At 41.2% G+C, this 21,142-nt stretch overlaps 3 protein-coding genes across 4 annotated transcripts; all 3 read right to left on the reverse strand.

Moving 5' to 3' along the window:
- Positions 1-480: 480 nt before the first annotated feature.
- Positions 481-3,572, reverse strand: LOC133009831 (transmembrane emp24 domain-containing protein 6-like). Its single transcript, XM_061077370.1, has 4 exons — positions 3,366-3,572; positions 1,798-1,924; positions 1,565-1,719; positions 481-702 (listed from the first exon to the last, which is right to left on the reverse strand). Exons 1-4 carry the CDS (start codon positions 3,570-3,572, stop codon positions 481-483), a joined length of 711 nt encoding a protein of 236 aa, XP_060933353.1.
- A 5,167-nt stretch (positions 3,573-8,739) lies between these two features.
- Positions 8,740-11,577, reverse strand: LOC133009626 (transmembrane emp24 domain-containing protein 6-like). Its single transcript, XM_061077154.1, has 4 exons — positions 11,232-11,577; positions 9,774-9,900; positions 9,145-9,320; positions 8,740-8,967 (listed from the first exon to the last, which is right to left on the reverse strand). Exons 1-4 carry the CDS (start codon positions 11,469-11,471, stop codon positions 8,740-8,742), a joined length of 771 nt encoding a protein of 256 aa, XP_060933137.1. The 5' UTR covers positions 11,472-11,577.
- A 217-nt stretch (positions 11,578-11,794) lies between these two features.
- Positions 11,795-19,904, reverse strand: LOC133008786 (palmitoyltransferase ZDHHC7-like). Of its 2 annotated transcripts, none has more exons than XM_061076096.1 (7): positions 19,717-19,904; positions 14,812-15,135; positions 14,571-14,695; positions 14,263-14,359; positions 13,542-13,623; positions 13,254-13,384; positions 11,795-12,605 (listed from the first exon to the last, which is right to left on the reverse strand). In XM_061076096.1, the coding sequence occupies exons 2-7, from the start codon at positions 15,127-15,129 to the stop codon at positions 12,426-12,428; spliced, it is 933 nt and encodes a 310-aa protein (XP_060932079.1). In that variant the 5' UTR covers positions 15,130-15,135; positions 19,717-19,904; the 3' UTR covers positions 11,795-12,425. The 2 variants fall into 2 exon arrangements, with proteins under 2 accessions (XP_060932079.1, XP_060932077.1); XM_061076094.1 differs by having other exon boundaries at positions 19,642-19,904.
- Positions 19,905-21,142: the final 1,238 nt, after the last annotated feature.

The raw sequence follows: 21,142 nt of genomic DNA on the forward strand, positions 1-21,142 counted from the left end.
GCAAGGAGCAAACTACGAATGTTAAAATGTGAACATCCATAGCTGCGCACTTGCTTAAAGTGTCAATGTAGTAAAAAAACAACAACAAAAATACACTAAAAACACTATTTACACACTAAAAGAGGTACGAAAAGTGAGAGCTGCTGTAACAGGCTGCCACTCACGCAGCGCCATCTTGGATGCCATGTTTGCTAAACCGGCTTTTCATGTTGAGAGTATTGTGAGAGGTAGGCAAGGAACAAATAAACAAAATGAGGATCCATTCTCTTTCCAATTGGTTTCAACTCACATTTATGACCACACCTGAACATAACAGAGTACATTCTTCCTATAAAGTTCCTGAATGTCTATAAGGATGAAACTAACAAGTTAAATCAAGCTATTACACACAACAACAAAAAAACACAGGGTCTGATAACATTTTGCACATGTCAATCCCCTCCACTAGTTCGGTATTTGTCAGCACTAGTTGGAGATTTCTCAGCATCTCGACCTGCTGCTGTCTGTGTGGAAGAGTCTCTTGAGGAAAAGGAGCTGCAGGTATCCAGACAGGAGGATGATGAGACTTTGGGTCGCCGACCACCAGTTGACGTAGCTGAGGTTGGACAGGAGGAGGTAGTGATCCTTCCCTTTTCTCATGCGAGCAAAATTGTAATGATGCCACATGTGAAATATCTCATTCTGGAGCCTCTGTACACTCTCCTGAAACAGACAGTGTATTTATTAGTTAAATATCACATACTGTATATCTGTGATATTTAGTGCGACATGTATAAAAAACTTTCAGGTTTATCAAAGCAGAAACAGAATTCCTTTGGATAACTTAACTATTGGATTACTAAAAGTATTCATAATTTGTCTTGTCTCTTAAAGAAAAGCAGAAGCCCACCTGGTCAGATATATTTGAGCTATTAGCAGAGATTTCCTCTACAAAATGCTCAAAGACTTTTTCATTTATTTACCTCTTATTTCACAAATAAAGAAAATCCTACAAAATAAAACAAGACTGGTGCAACAGTTTTTTCTTCCCTCTTACACACACCCTTCCACACACCCTTCACTCACCCATACCTGCTTTACACAACTGACCCACTATTTGCTACCCATTCTACTATTTCAATCAATTCAATTCAGCTTAATTGCCAACCCAAAAGGTCCATATCTATACATACATCTAAAATGTGTAAATATGAAGAGACCAATTAAAGGGAAAGGGAAAGGGAAAGTAATGACTTGCTTTCTCTGCGTGTGCCAGCTTTTATCTTCCCTCCCTGCATTGGAACACTGCACCTGTGCAACCCTGCATCACATTTACTTTCTGATGTCTGAACTAAAAAGCTCCCATCAGAGCAGGATTCATGTTGGCAGGAAATCTCAGGATCTCTCTTAAGCATATGATGCAGTTTAATGTTTCCCTCTGCTGAGAAACTATTGGTTTTGCCTTTTCACTTTTGTGTTGATTGTCACTAGGTACTGTAAATCTGAGAATGTCAGTGTATAAAGCAATTTTAAGCTTAATTGTGGCTTGCTTTATACCCATATAGACTTGAATTGAGACTCATACCTCAATAGCAGTCAAAGTGCTGTTGAGGACTTTGTGCCCTTCCTCCAGATCTGTCTTTGATTCTTCTGATCCTTCGTAGATGACACCGAAGCTCAGAAAGACCCTGATTCTTCCGAATTGGTTGTTATGGTTCCCAAGACACATTCGGTAAAAACCTGTCAGGAGGAGACTACGGTAACTTTAAAAGGAAATATACAGTAGAGTATATAATGGATGGTGGAGATTGATCCTACCTGTCAACTCAGTCTGGAAATTCAATTGACCAACAGCTTTGTTGTGTGACGCCACCAGAGCGCCCTCTGGTGAGTTGACCGTCACAAACAGCCGGTGATTGTTGGCCATCCCTGTCACCCACTGTACCTGTGAGTTCAGAGATACATGCTAAGACTCTCATAAGACAAAATGAACACCTGCAGAGACAAACTCACACGTCTGGGATTGACAAGAAGGCTGGTGATGAACTAACTGTTTCTTACTATATATCTACTAATTGTGAAAATCTCAATTTGAAGAGGTGCTTCATATTCCATTGCTTCCAACAGCGCCACGTATTGAGGCTGTGTCTGACGGGGGCGACACTCTGGAGAAGATTTAAGCAGATCTAACAAACATTCTCTGAGTGATGAGGTGTTTGATGTCCACGTCTCCTTACATGTTGCGTCATGACCTTCATCTGCCTTTTCTGTCTTCTTTGTAAATACATTTGTGAAAAGAAAGTTTGAATAGAAATTTTATTAACATAATAAAACGATAATTTTATCGGTGAGGCGAATTTAATCCTCCGAAGTTTTTAGGAAGGGTGGAATTGCTGATATGATTAATAAAAACCAGTGAAAGATCTACTTCAGATGATAAAGTCAGGTCAGGGTGAAGTTTTGAAGTTTGAAGGACCATGACGAGGAATCAGGTCACCATTCTCATCATTATGGCTCCTCATGTTAAAGAAGCTACAAGTAGGTTTTTTTCTTTTCTTGCTACATAGCCAGTTTTTGTGTTAACAGTTGTTTACTTACCCATCTACCGTGAGCTCAAACATCAATCCTTTGTTCTTAAATAGCTTTTCCACAGAGGTGGAAAACAACACTAATCCCAACTCTTGGATTGTAACTATTGAAGTTAGCAGGCTAACCAATGTAGCCTGGCCATCTTGTCATGTCACGAGTTGCAATTATGTCTCACATCTTTTCTTGTAAATGCTACAATGGCTGAACAAGGGACCATCACCCCCACCTGCTTCCAACCAGGCAGCAGACAAAACTTACATACTGCACCATTTGGGACAAATAAATGTATCTTAATCTTAATCTTAATCTTAATCTTTAATGTGATCAAACTAGACACAGTTGTATCACTGCTACAGTTTTCTGGTAATTACTCAACATTGGACACATTATATCATTTTGTTTATGTTTCTTACAAAGACACAACAGTGAGGCTCAGAAGCAGAACCTTAGATGGATACATGAGCTCATGCAGATGGTTACCATTTACTGTGTGGGTCACCACAAATTAGTCACATAACATTGCTTAGAAACCTTTTAGTTTCATCAAAAATCTCCACCTGGGCTGCCATGAATTTTTATCACATTTTTATCAGAAACTTTTTTTTCTCTCTCTCTCATTCTGTAACAATCACATTTAGAAGTCACCTTAGTCACCTTGAGAGTCAATGAGATAAGCCCTAAATGCAAAAATGCACAGGCACATCTGTTGTACATTTATTTTATTACAGCACATACGATTAAAGACATATGTATCTCTGCAGACAAGATGAAATCCAGTTTACTGTGAAAATCCTCACCATATATGTGAAGTAGAAGCTTCCACTCTGGTGGGCAAAGTACCAGAAACACTCCATCCCTGCAGCAGAAACCTCAATGGCAAAGTCATATTTGTCTGCTCCCCTGAGCAATCCGACGGTGTCCCCCTGGCTGAGGGAGGGTTCAGACTTTCTGGCCCAGATGCACTGAGAGCTCAGTATTACCATAAGCAGAGTGTTCAGCAGCATGGCTGCAGTCTGAGGAGGAGAAGGACGCTGCGTTCTCCTTTCTAGGGTGAAGGGAAATTATTAACCACGATTACAAACTCTCCCAACAATGTATGTTTGATAACATATCAGTCTAAATTTATCAAAATCATCACTTGTATTTGGACAGAATTAATCAGTAACGCTTTGCCATGGTCCATGAGGCTCACTCAGTTATTTCTTAGTGCTTTTTTTTTTTTAAAGAAACTATATATTTGTAAGTTGTTTTAAAGATTCAAATCTTCAGTTCAGCTCAGAGCCATATATGAAGTCACAAAGTGTTTACAGAGTCATTTATTTGGATTTAGTAACAAGGGAAATAACATAATGTTACACCTATCGACTGTTTACACCCATGTCACTTTCTTCATAAGTTCTTTCTCATGTAGAAAGCAAAAAAACAGCAATTTTAGCAGCATCGATGAGGGTAAACATTTTTGAAGGATAACTTCAATACTATGTGTGAAGCAGTCCTGCTGCAATCATAGTCTCTGGTCAGCAGCCAGCAAGATCACGATCCAGCATCAGGATGGGATCCACTATAGTCCACAGTCATTGTCCACTGCCGCCAGTTAGGATCCATCATCAGCCGCCGCCTCGGTCGTGGTCCACCATCATCCGATGCCAACGCGACAAAGGATCCTGCATTACCACTACGATCAGCTGGCACGATACAGAATCCACCAAACTGGATCCACCATTGCGACCTCTGACGCGCGATCCACAATCATAATCCATGGTGCGGCCACAGCTGTGGCCCTGCATCCGCGGGCGCTAAGGCACAGAAACTCCGGGAAAGGGGTCAAGTTAGTAACATGTACTGATGAGATAAGAATTACTTTGATGTGATAAGTATGGAGAAGAGGAAAGAGAAGCTGGAAAGAGAAGCTCTGTGTGTCTTGTGTCATAAATTCCCTGTGCGTCTTAGCGTCATCTGCCGCACTAATTAGCTCTAACTATACGCTTTATCAAAAAGGAAGGTTTTGAGTCTACTCTTAAACGAACAGAGCGTGTCTGCTTCCCGAACTGAAAGTGAGAGATTATTCCACAGCAGTGGGGCTTGATGTGGATCATACATGTACACATACAGTTACCTCATACATATGTTTGTTTTCTCTCATGTGTACACCATTTTTTTTTATTGGTACTTTATTCATCCAAAAAGAAATAAAATCCCATAGGAACTGATTTGGTGCAATAGAATAATTATTATTCCCTGTTTAGTTGATGGAGGTCGATAGAGGCTTTGCAGGATCTATGTTAGAGCCTTCAGTCAAACTACCTGTTCCCTTCAGACGTAGTAAAGTAAAGTTATTGTTAAAAAATACGACTTTTTGGTGTCTTATGTTGTGACGTCCGCATCTCTTTGACAAATTGCTCTTTCGCTGTAGCCAGGGGTCGGCAACCCGGGGCTCTGGACCCGCATGCGGCTCTTCAGTGTCATCTTCAAGTGGCCATCTGCCATTTTGGAAGCACACAGACACACACACAGACATACACCACTTTGTTTAGTTACACCGTTAGTAATTTGTGTTTTTATACTTTACTTTATTCATAACAATTGTTTTTTATTCATGTTGCATAAGTGAATTTGGCCAACCTTTACACTGTCAAGAACTCAACATCCTTCAACTTAGCTAACTATCTATATGGTCATTTTGGTTATAGTTATTAATTTAATTGTTAATCAGAGTTCCAAATTTGTAGTTAGTACTTTTATGAGACTTAATCAATAATTTGGCTATCTTTACCCTTCCTTTGAAGGGTGTTCCCCCGAGGTAACTTTAATCAATTAAAGTTATGATTTAATATTTTATTTTGATAACCAAATGTATTGGTTAACCAACTATTCTAGATCCTTGACTCTTTGTGGAGGTGTCAACAGCGCATCTTTTTGGCTTTCGCATCAGCCGCCATCCAGGAGATGCCCCTGCATAAGCCCAAGATTTTTTCAATATGCTCCATGTAAAGCTGAAAAAAAAATCTGAGAGGCAAAATAAATAAAATTAAAAGATTATTCAAATCAATCAGTACAAATAAACAAGTTTAAATGGGAAAGAGCTAAAACACTCTGTTAACATTTAAAGATCTATGTACACATTAACATTTGTTTACACATGTACAGATCTGTAGACCCATTTTCATCTTCAAAAGAATTTTCAAAGATACCATGTATATTAGATTGAGTTTTGAGGAAATGCGTTTGTCCGTATCTAATGTGGTTTTATACTGTGAGTATACTGTTGTGTGTACTGCTTATATGTGTGGCACCCTGACTGCAGTCTGTCTTGTCTGTTTTTGTTATTGAAGGTATGATCTGCTGCCAATCAGGACATCACAGAGTGACACAAAGCTCCCGCCTGGAGGAACAAAATGGGTGGTGGTGTCTCATAAACTCCCTGGCTGACCGAAAGTGACTGTGGGAGTGCACCGTTCACATTCCACAGAAACAGACAGAGTGAGTTTATATGGTTTTTACTGTGCTTGTTTACTGTGGGTTTTTAAGGTGAAACTGAAAGTGTTTATTCTGGTATTTGTTTTATTGTCTTGTCTTGTACTTTGTTATAGCCTACACTGTCTTTGCAGTAAAAATGGAAGTTAAACAGTTTGAGAGTCTTGGTTCAAGAGTTGCATGTTTGAGCTGCTGTTGCAGCATTAAATTTAGTGGTAAAAATTGTGCTTTTGTATATATTTGGGTTTGTCTATGGGCAGGTCTTTGCCAGGCAAACATGCTTGTGGACAGAAGCAGGATAAAGAAAAAAACTTAAAACCACCTTATGTAAAAAAACATAACCCTTGCATTTATTTGAATGGAGTTTAATGGAGACTGGTAGTGGGACTACACCAGCACAGGGATGTATGTGAAAGAAATTGTTAGTTCCTTATACTCAATTCAACTCTCGGGGACATTCTAATCCGAACCAGCGACGATGCCCTGCTGTCGAAGCATGGCCAGGTTTCATGTCTGCGTGTCAGAGTGGGTGACAAATGTGGAAGAAATTCTTGGTGAGAGAAATTATATAAGAATTCTTAGATCGAAATGTCTTTTGTGAATTAATTGTAGCAGGAAATACAACAGAGAATATAGCAAAAAAAGCTAAAAAGTCTTTCCAACGATATAATCAAGAATCTATCAGAGTCTATATTCTGAATAGGACAGAGCTCTCAACATCACAGTGCGATGCAGAAGTCTGACAAAGAACAGTTCACTCTTTTGGATATTTATGATATTCTGGTCATACCACTATCCTCAGAAAAGATAAAAACCTTTCATTCAAGATCCCTCCCCCAGCTCCCACACTACGCAATCAGCACTGGATCAGCGCCAGGGTTTCTGGGAGCAGATATCTTGCTCAAGGTCAGGGGAGTTTCATGCACAAGAGGCTAAGTACATTTCATGGAGTAGAAAACATTACATACAAGGAATAGCCGACAGTTAGAATTTCCATAATAACAACAATCACACAGATATCAAAAATATCGATACAAGCCTTTGGAGAGAAGCTTTCGATTTTGATTGGAATTGAGGTGATTGTAAATATCCAACATTGTGTCATTAAAACTTTTATTGTTAAGTTAAAGTTCTAGTTAACCTCACATGCAGGCCAACAGCTTATCAGGTTACCAAATGTCTACAAACCTAAACAAAAAACAAAAACAGTTTCAATTGTTTAACTGGTTTTTAAATACTTGAGTATAAGAAGATTAATATCAGCAAAAAAAAGATTTCACTGTTCATTTGAACTATATCATTTTATAGATAACATGTCAGACACAACTGAGGGATCATCAGCTTATTAATGAAAGAGGGAAAAACTAAGTTGCGATTAACAGATATATTTTCCCTTTTTTCTCTATTACTGTAACATTGATGAGATTTTGGATCATGAAATATGGAATCATTGGTTGGAGCTGCTAACAACTCATAAATATCTGAAGTGTGTAAAATATTCATCTGGTAGGTAACTAATAACTGAAACTATAAAAATACATCTAGAAGGACATTTCCTGTAAAATGTAGAGTGGAACTATAGAGATAAAAAATATATAAATATTTATAAATATAAAATAATAAAAGTACTCAAGATACTCAGAGAATAAGTAACTCAAATATGAGTGAATTAATCAACCACAGTTATATTGTGGTCAACACATGTCTGTCCATAAGGTGGTAACTATAAATGTTATTACTGCACCTCTTACTATATGTCATGTTATGAATGAATTGATTTTTTGTCTGTTTGCTACAAGTCATTAATAATCAGGAAAGTTTGTATGTTATGTATTTGATTAATCAGAGTTTGTGTCAATTTCATTACTCTGTACCTTTTGTATTTTCTAATGTGCGGTGAAATTCTTTTTCACTTTTGACCCTTTCGTCACTTTGGAGAGGACACAGACTTTTTCAATAAATATTCATTTGGCTACTAATACGTGCTTTGCCAGGTATTCTATGTGCAAATGAAAATAAATGAACAAATAAGCCATTTATTTATGTTACTAAAGTAAAGTTTTATTGACACAATCAGTAGTTTAGGTATTTATTGTCTTTCTCCCTCACATCACCATTGTATTCTCTTAGCTTTGGTCTAAAATATTTACTTGTCAGGAATGCAGAAAAAAGCATTACAAGGCTCCACAGGAACAGAGATTTCTCCCTTTTCCAAGGACTTTGCTCTTAGTGAATTAAGAGACCTTTTACATGCACAGAACAACAAGGACACACCAAAGGAAAGGGTACAGGCCCGAAATCATATGGTCACCTGCAAAAATCAAGAATTACAAATAGTAGTAACAGCACTTCAGGTTCTCAAAACCAGGGATGAAGACCGTTTAGTCATGTTTTGGTTCAAATCCTTTATTGCATCATATTATTGAACTGATTCTAGTGGTTCCCTGAAAGGAGCTGCTTTGATTAAACTACACCTGCTGGTGGTTTTAGTGGCATGAGAAAAACATCTCAAACTGTTCATGTTATTATCTAAATGTTTCATTATATTGTGTATAGAAGTTCAAGGACAAAAATACAACACCAGAAAGAGAAATGGCTTCCACAGCCTTTTAGTTTAATAAGTGGATCCAGGTCCACCATGTGTTTGGAATTCAGATCTGTTGGTATTTCTGACTGTGAACTGTGACATGGAGTGTTTCAGCAGCGCGGCTTCTCGTCCTCGGTCTTGCTGACAAAGAGTCTTTTGAGGAAGAGGAGCTGCAGATACCCGGAGGTGACGATGAGGATGCTGAGGGCTGTCGACCACCAGGTGATGTACTGTGAGTTGGACAGCAGCAGGTAGTAGTCAGAGCTCTTCCGCATGCGACCAAAGCTGTAGTAGCGGAACACGTGGAAGATGTGGTTCTCCACTTTGTGAGTCGCATCCTGCAACAGCAGCAACACACAGGTCTGTATCTAAAAGTACCAGATACTTCTTGAAAATACTAATGTTACTGCTGCCTTTATTACCCCATTCACTTCTACTGGTCTATTAGCATTCTCCTGACTATAACACCCCTGGGAAGCCCTTAAACCTTTACAACTATAACAGTTCTGTGTTACCTCTATGATGCTCAGTGTGTTGTTCAGTTCTTGGCTGACTTCTTCTGTCTTCTTCTTTTCCTCTTCTTTGCTCCTGGCAGGGTCCTGATGGCCGTCGTAGTAAACACCAAAGCTGAGGAAGACCTGCATGCTGCCGAAGCGGTTGTGGAAGTTGCTGAAACACATTTGATAGAAACCTGGACGGAAGGAGAAGTGACAATATACTTTAAGTGCACACAGTATAAAGTATGGCTGTGTGTGTGTGTGAGTGTGGCAAACAATGCAGTTCAACCTAAAGGGATAGTTCCCCCAGAAATGAAAATTCACTATCACTATCTACTCATCACTATGCCTATGGAGGGGTGGGTACAATTTAAAAAACGTGATCTGAAGCCAGGAAGTTTGGAGTGTGGAGGTTTTTTATGTGATTTTTTTCCCAAACAAAGTACAAAGTCCAGTATCCATTCATCAGTTAGCTCTTCTTTTTCTTTGATTTACGTTATTGAGCTCCTTTGTTTTAAAGTCAACCATTTATTTTTTTATGTAGTCTTGTGGTGAGATTTAAGCAATATTTTGTTGTTGTGACAGATGTATGAATAGAGGGACAGAGGGACATATTGGGGCACCGATGGACAGACAGACCTGTTTACCTGTTTCCTCAGCCTTGAAGTTAATCTGACCCTTCACATCATCAATATTTGACACTAACAGACCACCAGGGGCGTTGACTGTGACGGACAGGTGTCTGTCATGGCCGACTCCCGTCACCCACTGGACCTACACACACAAAACAGGAAGAAGACATGTCGAAAATCAAACAAAAAGTTTTTACACTTTACTGAGCTGGAATGATGGCATCAAAACAGTAAAACGAATGAAATGCATGAAAACATCAGATCTGTGAGGAGCAACAAGAAGAGAAGGAATATCCCTCACATCACTGGATGAAAGAAACATTGTTCAGGCTGTTTATCTCCATCAACAATCAACTAAAATTCACACAACAGGAGAGGATGGAAACTTTAATCTTATTTAATTTTGCAGGTTTCTGATAGTGGTAAATGGTAAATGGATTTGTATTTATATAGCGCTTTTCTAGTCTGATGAAGACCACTCAAAGCGCTTTACAGTACAGTTTCACATTCACCCATTCATTCATACAGTGCATCTACTTGCAGCACTTTGTTATTCTATGGGGGGCCATTCAGGGTTCAGCATCTTGCCCAAGGACACTTCGGCATGCAGATGGTTCAGACTGGGGATCGAACCACCGACCTTCAGGTTGGAGGACGACCACTCTACCCCTCAGCCACAGCCGCCCTGATCATTCATCTGATGCTGCCATTAGGGCAAATGTAAATGTGGTGAGCGTGTGTGCATGATGCAGGCTCTTCCTTTCCCTGACCCCATGAGCTGTCCGTTTGTTGTTTAATGTTTACACCACATTATTATGTCTGAAATGCAAGTGTTAAAACGCTTGGGTATATTTTTGGTAATCATTGAATTTCAAGAATACAGAACACAGACAGAAGTATTTTACTACATTACAATGTGTAGAGACATAAAGACCTTCACAGCACTTGCACCATCTTGTGGTAGAGAATTGAATTTTATCTTCAGAATTCGTTATCACAAAATATTAATTTATTTTATTGTAGGTACAGTATATATAACATATATACATTTTCTTAATTCTGTTAAGTAGGATTGGGTATTATAAGAGAGCTCAACATATTCTACATATCAGATATACTACTTTACTATGTGTGGAAAAATACTCTACAAGTCGTAGTAAAAGTAGAAAAAATTTATTATTACTACTTACTACTAAAACTACATAAACATCACACACTGCTATTCTTTCCACACAAATACATTACGTACAAAAAAGAGACGTTCGTTATGAATACGACATGATTATATGTAAATATAAACATTTGAACATATTTTGTTCTATATAAAAAAATGCACCTGCATAGAATCACACTATATTCACATTGGAAGGATCTTATAGTTGAACTGAACAGAAATTTGTCTAAATCATATTTGAAATAAGTAATTTCATGTTGCCGAGAAAACCATGTGGAGGCCTCTGCCTTTCATCTCACCATGTAGCTGAGGTAGAATCGTTCTCCACTGTGAGCAAAGTGCCAGAAACACTCCAACCCAGAAGCCCGGAGCACCACAGAGAAGTCGTACTGGTCGGCGCCCCAGAACAGCTCCTGGTCTGTCATGTTGGGGTGTAGGTTTGTCATGGGCCCACTGTGAACTGGAACCCACAACACCAGAATAAAACACATAAAGGGAATCCTCCACAACATGTCTGAAAAACTGGAGACTTCACTCATTGAAATGCGGAGATAGAGTGAGTGTGTGTGGCAGCATGGAGAGTTTAGAAATGATTAACTGTGACAAAAGTGTCGCCTCCATCAGTGGGAAAACAGGGCTGCCTTCACAGCTGGAGTCAGCACTGATAGAGAGAAATAACACTATGAAGGGCTGAAGTAAGAGCCAATCAGAACAGTAAAAAAGTAGAAAAAAATGGTACAATCTGATCTAATCATCTCCAAGGATCTAAACAGATACACAGCATAAGCACTGGGAGCAGGTATTTCTCATTTTACAGAACCTTGAAGGTTGGATGAATCTGAAGAGAAATAAAAATGTCCCATTAAAAATCCCACACTAAAAACAACTTTATTTTTTTTAACAACAATATTCATTAAGATGAGAAATAACATGATTTACAATTTATTTCCAGCAACTACTCAAATGGTGGTTTCATTAGATTTGTCATGCTTTTTACATTTCATTATAGTGAAGATCAACTATTACATACAGACAAAAACATGCTTTAGAGGAGTGGTTCCCAACAGTTTGACAAAACTAATCTATGATTTAAAAAACATTTAGTGTCCAAATTTGATTTACTCACATAAGCTTGAATGATTCATGTGGAAGCAACAAAGATTCTCCACATATCCTGCATCATTGGCCTGTGAGTAGGTGGAGAGATATTTTTTGCCCCTAGCTGGGATGATGTTCCCGCACCTTTCTTATTCACAGGGTCAGAAAACACGCGATAGATATGGAGCCTCAGCTTTTGCTTAGAGACACTGAACCAGTTTCCTCTGGCTCAGAAACAGCCTCAAGCTCGAGGGACAACACAGAGGAGTGGAGTGCTCCACAAGCCCAGCTGGACTTTCTGCAGCTCCTTGACTGCAGTGGCTGGTTTCGATTCCCCACCACCACCACCACCACAAGGAGGTACAACCTCTGTGGGGTGTTTGAATAACGTTGCGTCAGACTGAGAACTCTGTCCCACCCCTCCAGGTGCGCTTAGGTAGAAAGCTTGATAGTCTGAGTCCAGCGAAGGGGCTCATCCAGAGCAGGGAGGGCCGACCTCCAAACACCGACCTCAGGCCTGCCCAGCGAGTCCGACGCTCCCATGTTGGCTTCTCGTTCCTCAAACGCTCAATCTCCTTACAGATAAAGACACACAAACTAATTACACAAAGAATATGAATCTGGAGGATCACTATGATGAGCAGAGCAGGCAAGACTACACATCGGTGGGTTACTGTCTGGGAGCCTGGCTGGTTTATCTACATGTGCTGTGAGAAGGTATTCAGAGAAAAAAGGAATATACACACTGCCCTTTGAGTGACAATCGTCATAGCAAAGAGTTACACGTGTTAATCAAGTTTCAATGGAGCCAAACTATGATTCTGAGTAACAAGTTAAATTATGAACAAAATATGATTCAATCACCTTAACGTATATTCATAAATATATAATTTAAAAGTCAATCAGATGCCCTATTTACATCTTATGTCCGCCTTCTGTGACCACCTTGGCAAAGACAGCGATGGTGAAGTTGGTTTTAATAGTGTAAAATGTCCCAATCAATCAGCACATCCTGGTCACTTTTCTTAAACGACTAAATGTTAGTACATAAAGAAAAGGTTTTGTGTATGAATATCTGCTGAAGCATTATTTCTAGAAAGCGCAGTTGTGATTAAGTTGTAAACATACACATAAAAGCCACATTATAGATTAAAAGCTGCTCATTACACACAGAGAACTAAAACCTCACCATAACAAACACAATGTAAGACATAAGTCCTCACCGTCTCATCGTTGCAGATGGAGTGGAGCTGAGTGCAGAACATGATGGCTGTGAAGGTGAGGAAGAGGAGGCCTTCCATGCAGAGGAAGATCATCAGCATCATCGTCGCTGGAGGAGAGAAATCGCTGCACTCTGTGAAAAGACAAAACAAAAACAGGCTCCTGTAACAGTTCTCTTAAAAGACTCCACATCACATTGTGTTCACCAACCACAAATGTGTGTAAACAGCATTATGACACTCTGTTTTCATTAGAGAAAACCACACTGAGGAAGAAATAGGGATGGTAACCTCTCCACTGGACTCTGATGCATGTGATGAAGTGGTATCCACAGAGAGCCAGAGCGTGACCAGAGATTACAGCAATATACATCTGCGGTAAGAAGAACATTTATTAGACGTCTGCCTTCATCTCGCAGTGTGATAGACCCCTCAAAGTATTTTTCATCACTTTCAGTCTGCTGTGCAGATTCTTACTAAACATCGAAGCTCTGATTATCTTTCTAACTATTCATAAAAATACAACAGCACTAAAAACACAGTCTACTCTTTGTCTACACACAAATCTGTCACCAACATCTGTTATTTAATCCATCAGAGAGGAGTCACTGGTCTGAGAAAGTTTAGGTCGGCCACTCAGGAGACTGAACATAGACAGAAAAAGATAAAAAACATTCAGGCTGAAAATAACTACCCAGCCATTTTAATTTTCATTTTAAAATCGTCAACAGCATCTACTCCCTCTAAAATGTACACTCTCTGCTAATTATCTTCCACTGATACATTTTTGGTCAAAGAGCTGCTCTCTTAGTTTCTTTGAAGCTGCTGACCTCACTGAAAACATGAAACATGAATATCTGAAGCAAATAGGTGCCTAAAATCCTCTGGAAATCTACCATTTTACATTACTCAACTTTCAGTGCTTTTTCATAACATACACTTTCCTGGTTTTCCTTTCTAGTAGTGTCTGCAAAAGAAGGTCAAATAACCTGGACTTGAAAATGAACTTAACAGTGAACAGGACGAAGAAGCGCTGGTTCTTCTCCCCGACACAGTTGTTGACCCAGGGACAGTGATGGTCCATCTTTCGGATGCAGCGCTCACAGATACTATAGGAGAAGAGAATGAAAGCATCATCTACCATCTGCACTCAAAGTGACACAAAATAACCACAAACAGACAAAAACCAACCCCAAAGATGGCACACGTGTCAAATAATCTACCCTGGCATAACAAATTGTTAATTTACATTTACATAATTGTCTCAGACAGCTCAAAGTTACTGTCTTCAGCAGGTAAGAAAAAACATCGGGTCACTACCTGCAGTGATGAGCCCTCTCAGGTTTGATGCTGCAGCATTTTGGACATTTGTAGATGACATTTCCTGGCTTCAGTTGCAGACTCTCCAAGTATTTCTTATTGGCGTTTCCTTTTGGAACAGCTCCCTGAGAAGAGGAGGGTGGAAAGAGAGGATTAACAGAGGAGATGGTAAACATATCTCACTTGAATTGCCACAAAGTTCCTCTAATTTCTTTATCAAAAAAAACCTCGGCCTCCTCACTGGGTCAGTCAGCATGGTCCGCAGGTGGGAGGCCAACGCCAGCACGGCCAGGCTGTTGAAGACCACCCCATTGATCACAGCGTACCAGAAGCTCCTGGAGGGAAGCAGCATAACGAAGGTGACCACAAAGTCGGCGAAGAAGACCAGGAACCAGGTGATGAAGGCACACACCATGCCGCAGCAGTCCTGGATGAACCAGAGCTGCTTAACCTCGCTGTGGAAACTCTTCTCAGCCACCTCCTCCTCCTCCTCCTCCTCCTCCCTGTCCAGCAGGGGGTGCTGTTGATCCATGTCCCTCAGACGGTGGTTTGAGGACATTGTGCCCTAAAGGAAGTAACACAAGACAAATCTTGATTACAACTGTATTAATCAACATTTTTGCCAAACCCAAACTTTTTTTATTTACTACCCTGTCGTTGTTTGTATTCATTGGTTGCTAAATAAAGTATATCAACTGCAGTTCAATTGACATTACAATGATATTGCTTGTCAGAGGTTTAACATTAAATAATTTATAATAATGTATAATGCCTTTCAAATTACTCAGTTACTTTACCTTTCCATGACGCAAGATACATTTAAACAGCAGCAAAGGACACGAGCTCTGCAATATCACGAGCATGGATTAGTTTAGGTTAACTGTTTTCACCCATCTATTTTCTTCAATTGATAAATTAATTGTTTTGCTTCCAACATGTCACAAAATGACAGCCAGAACTTTCCTATTTCACCTGACCAACAATCTAAAACACACATATGTGTGAAGCTGGTCTTTTCTTATAGAATTTGTTTTTCTATTGATTCACTCAGCAATCAATCCGATTACTAGAATGGCACTCAATAGAGCGCACACCTCTGCCAAAGCCTTAAAGTCCTCTTAAATTCAATCAAGCCACACCAGATGTGTACACACTCATAGGTATCATTTACCAAAATATGCGTGATTTATTTATTCAAAAGCCATGTATGAATTCCTGAGAATGCAGTGAAAATGCCCTATCTCCCAATACTAAAGAGCTAAAAGATTTCTGAATGTGCCCATTTGTCTGGAGTTCTTCCTTGGTCCATAACCAATTCTTCCACCTTGTTTCAAAACAATCAGAAAACCTGACCTCCTTGACAGAGAGAATTACTGCAGATCTATTGTAGATAGCTGCAGATGTAATTTGCTATGAAAGAGAAAAACAGCTTGAGTGCAGACTCAGGATGATACAAACTTACTTCAAAGTGACTCTACTTTATGACATTATCTCGTCTTCCTTTCGCTCTTGGAGTCACAAGCTATTTTCACTCTGGGTCACATCGCTGTGGAGAGCAGAATAAAAGTTGTACTGTTGCTGAATAAGATTTAAACCTTTTTGGTTTGTCTATGATTGAAACAGAGCAGTTAGTTTTACCTTTCACTGTACACAAAGGTTCATTAAACATGTGTTTTCTAATATCTTTTATTTCAGTGAATCAAACGAGAGAGCAGTATTTATTTCGGGCCCTTGTCATTTAACTTTGCATATATCTAATTTATCCACAAGGTTTCGTTTAAATATCAGTTTGAAACCAAAGCAAACACTATTTGTACAATAAATACAGAGATTAGAGCAAAGAATAATAAATAAGGCTGCAGAATTTATCTATTCTTTCGGAGAAGTTGGGGCCTGAAAAGGATCATAAATCTGAGGGTTACCAGATGGTGGTTAAGACCCAGGTACCATCGTCTGTTCAGTACTTTAGCTTGAACATTACTTAAATGGTTATTTAAATATGAAAATGGTCAGTCTCTGTTATCCATGAACTATTAATTTGACTACTTGCTTCAGCACCACTGGAGAGTAACTATTAACTGAAGCTACGCGTTAAGATCTCATCTCATCGTCATCCGCTTATCCGGGGTCGGGTCGCGGGGGGAGCAGCTCAAGCAGGGGGCCCCAGACTTCCCTTTCCCGGGCCACATTGACCAGCTCTGACGGGGGGATCCCGAGGCGTTCCCAGGCCAGTGTTGAGATATAATCTCTCCACCTAGTCCTGGGTCTTCCCCGAGGTCTCCTCCCCACTGGACGTGCCTGAAACACCTCCCAAGGGAGGCGCCCAGTGGGCATCCTTACCAGATGCCCGAACCACCTCAGCTGACTCCTTTCTAAGTAAAGGAGCAGCGGCTCTAATCCGAGTCCCTCACGGATGACTGAGCTTCTCACCCTATCTCTAAGGGAGACGCCAGCCACCCTTCTGAGAAAACTCATCTCGGCCGCTTGTACCCGCGATCTCGTCCTTTCGGTCATCACCCAGCCCTCATGACCATAGGTGAGGATAGGAACGAAGATCGACCGGTAGATCGAGAGCTTTGCCTTGCGGCTCAGCTCTCTTTTCGTTACAACGGTGCGGTAAAGCGAACGCAATACCGCCCCCGCTGCTCCGATTCTCCGGCCAATCTCACGCTCCATAGTACCCTCACTCGCGAACAAGACCCCGAGGTACTTGAACTCCTTCACTTGGGCTAAGGACTCATTTCCTACCCGGAGTAAGCAATCCATCGGTTTCCTGCTAAGAGTCATGGCCTCAGACTTAGCGGTGCTGATCCTCATCCCAGCCGCTTCACACTCGGCCGCCAGCCGCTTCACACTCGGCCGCCAGCCGATCCAGTGAGTGCTGAAGGTCACAAGCCGATGATCCAATGAGGACCACATCATCCGCAAAAAGCAGTGACGAGATCCTCAGACCACCGAACTGCAACCCCTCCCCACCACGACTACGCCTCGATATCCTGTCCATGTATATCACAAACAGGATTGGTGACAAGGCGCAGCCCTGGCGGAGACCAGCACCCACTGAGAACGAAACTGACTGGCTGCCGAGGACCCGAACACAGCTCTCGCTTTGGGAGTACAGGGATTGGATGGCCCTGAGGAGAGACCCCCTTACCCCATACTCCCGCAGCACCTCCCACAGTTTCTACCGGGGGACCCGGTCATACGCCTTCTCCAAATCCACAAAACACAAGTGGACCGGATGGGCAGACTCCCAGGCCCCCTCCAGGATCCTTGCGAGAGTGAAGAGCTGGTCCGTAGTTCCACGTCCGGGGCGAAAACCGCATTGTTCCTCTTCAATCTTAGGTTCGACGATCGGCCGAACCCTCCTTTCCAGCACCTTGGAGTAGACTTTATCAGGGAGGCTGAGAAGTGTGACACCCCGATAATTGGTACACACTCTCTGGTCCCCCTTTTTGAACAGGGGAACCACCACCCCAGTTTGCCACTCCTTTGGCACTGTACCCGACTCCCACGCGATGTTGAATAGGCGTGTCAACCATGACAGCCCCTCAACACCCAGAGCCTTTAGCATTTCTGGCTGGATCTCATCAATCCCTGGGGCTTTGCCACTGCGGAGATGTTTGACTACCTCAGTGACCTCCACCAGGGAAATTGACGACGAAACACCATCAACCTCGAGCTCTGCCTCCAACATAGAGGGCGTGCTATTCGGATTCAGGAGTTCCTCAAAGTGTTCCTTCCAACGTCCGACGACCTCCTCAGTTGAGGTCAACAGAGTCCCATCCTTACTGTACACAGCTTGGATGGTTCCCCGTTTCCCCCTCCTGAGGTGCCGGATAGTCTTCCAGAAACACTTTGGTGCCGACCGAAAGTCCTTCTCCATGACCTCTCCGAACTTCTCCCACACCCATGTGGCTGCGCACCCGACCCCAACGGGTCTTCCCACAGGTGGTGGGCCCATGAGATGAAGAGAGGGGGGGTGCCACGTAGTTTGTTCGGGCTGTGCCCGACCGGGCTCCGTGGCAAACCCGGCCACCAGGCGCTCGCCATCGAGCCCTCCGTCTGGGCCTAGCTCCAGACGGGGGCCCCGGGCTTCCTCCGGGCTGGGTCCCATCTCCTCTTGTATCGATATTCACTGAGGGTTTTTGAACCATTCTTAGTCTGGCCCCTCACCTGAGACCACTCTGCCATGAGAGACCCTACCAGGAGCACAAGGCTCCAGACAACACAGCCCTCAGGTTCACAGGGACACGCAAACCTCTCCACCACGATAAGGTGACGGTTCCAGGAGAGGCGCGTTAAGATAAAATAAGATAAACATACTAGTAGCACAAGGAAGTAGCAGCGAAAAGGGGAAGAGGAAAAATGTAGATAGAAATAAAAAAAAAATAAGAATAGAAACAAGAGTCCAGAAACGAATTGATAGAATAGAAATAATAAATGTAATTGAAATTTGCACAAAGTTGGTTGTCTAAATGTGCAATATAAAATGGTAAAAGTTGTGTTATTGTGCAATAAACAATATGGGCGGCAGTCTTTCTCGGGTTATGGCTTGTGATTGAATTACAAATGTGAAACAGAAGAAGCCATTGAGTTGCCTGCAAATAGAATTCATCTTACATTACAATCCATATTTGTTCGTGCATCTGCACCGTCCTCTGCTCACAAGTCCCTCGGCAGATGTTACATGTTGATGTCTACCCTCAGCTTCTTGTCCTGTTGCACCACTGTCTTCTACAATTTCACTCTATTTGCACATAGCAGTTGTGTTTATTTTGTAGTCTCTTGTTATTGTGGACTGTTTGTTAAGGACAATGAGCGCAGTTAACACACATACATGACACACAATGCTGATTCTGAAATAGAAATACTGCAGGAAAGTACAAGTTACTTAGCTCAGTAATAAGTAACGTTAGCATAACACGCCAGACAGCGCCAGCCAGCTGAATGCATGAGGCACAGTATACGAGACAAAGTGCATCTTTAAATAAAGCAGGTATCTTTACACCACGACCCCAGAGGCACCAGAGAGACACAGCAGTGCAGGCGAGGCAGACAAGGAGCTAACCTGCTCTCGCTGCTAACACGTCCAGCTGTCATGTCGTTAGCTCGGGAGGCTGTGGCTGGTTTCCAGGGTCCTCACCTGGCAGTGGAAACACACACAACAGCCGCGACGGACGCTACAGGTCCTTTCATTCTCCAGCTGGCGGTAGAAAACCCTCACGTTGTGGACACGAGCAGCAGCATACGAACTTTTCGGGGTTTTAAAAGGTTGACAAATAAATAATGATCCCTATTCTACAAGCTCCTTCTTCCCAGGAGCAACCGCCCCTGCCCTGACGGTGATTGGCTTAGGTTCATAAAGAAGCACGGTGATTGGCTACGCTTAAGGAGGAATATCAGGGTAAGCCAATCAGAGGCAGGGTAGCTGCCGTTCTTCTTCCGCCAAGGGTGGGGAGAAATAACGGGTTATTCTTTTATTTCACTAACACCTGTATTTTACGCAATTTTGAAAGATATTTAACATTTTTTTAATTATTTTTCTGCTCAGACTCATCTCATTTACTCACTCATTTACTCATGTATTTTCTTTCTTCCTTCCATTCGGTCCCGTTTGTTTTTTGGAGGAATTGCTTACCCTCCAGGGTTCTGATCACCAGCGCTTCTATGAAAGCTTCTCAGCCTTTTATAACCTTTATAGCCTTTCTGTCTGAGTTAAATACAATTCCAACCAGACCTCTGCATGAACCCAGAGAGAACTATCTTAATTTAGTATAAACACTGTTCAAATTAAAACCCAGATCAGTTACTGGAGTAAAAGTACCAAAACCGCATTTGCTAAATATTCCATCACAACTAAAACCCTAACCCTAACCGCTGGTTACTGTTCAAACTCATACTTTCTGTTGTTAGTTTCTTCTCTTCGCGGGAAGTCATTTTATTCCAGTGTATTGTACAACCGAGCTGCAGTGACTTGAAACGGGCTTGAGATGGGTAAAAACATCAATACTGAATAAATACAGAGAAGAGTTTGTTATTACCAGTATTATATCGTGATGTGAAAACTTCTAGTCAAATATAAAATGTTACACTTGCACACATTACTGAACAATTCACAAATGTAAACTTGAACTTTTGCTAGTTATTTACTAAAATTGTACATAAGCATAATAGATCCGTCACTTTATTTCTCATTGAATTAAAAGTGCATAAAAACTTCAATCAACCTTTTAAATACACCCAAACAGTCTTAATGAAGTAGAATGAGCAGTTATTCAGTGGAGAAAGCTGCTATACATACACATCATAGCTACCAATTTACTAAGATCTAACAACCAACAACTGATTTTCGTTAGTTTTCCCAGAAAGTTATGTTTTCCCATCACAACCTCTGAAGTCTTGTTTATCTAATAGTCAGATAGGATGACATTTTTTTTTTCCTGTGGATGCCATGTTCCTGCATGAACCATCAATAGAGTAGTAGGGGGCTCAGCTTCTATTTATCAAGTTGAATGAGGATTATATCAACACATTTCCGTCGTAAAGGTGCTATGTGTTCTCTGTTTGTT

This window comes from Limanda limanda, chromosome 8 (genome assembly GCF_963576545.1).
Source record: "Limanda limanda chromosome 8, fLimLim1.1, whole genome shotgun sequence".
Classification (NCBI taxonomy): domain Eukaryota; kingdom Metazoa; phylum Chordata; class Actinopteri; order Pleuronectiformes; family Pleuronectidae; genus Limanda; species Limanda limanda.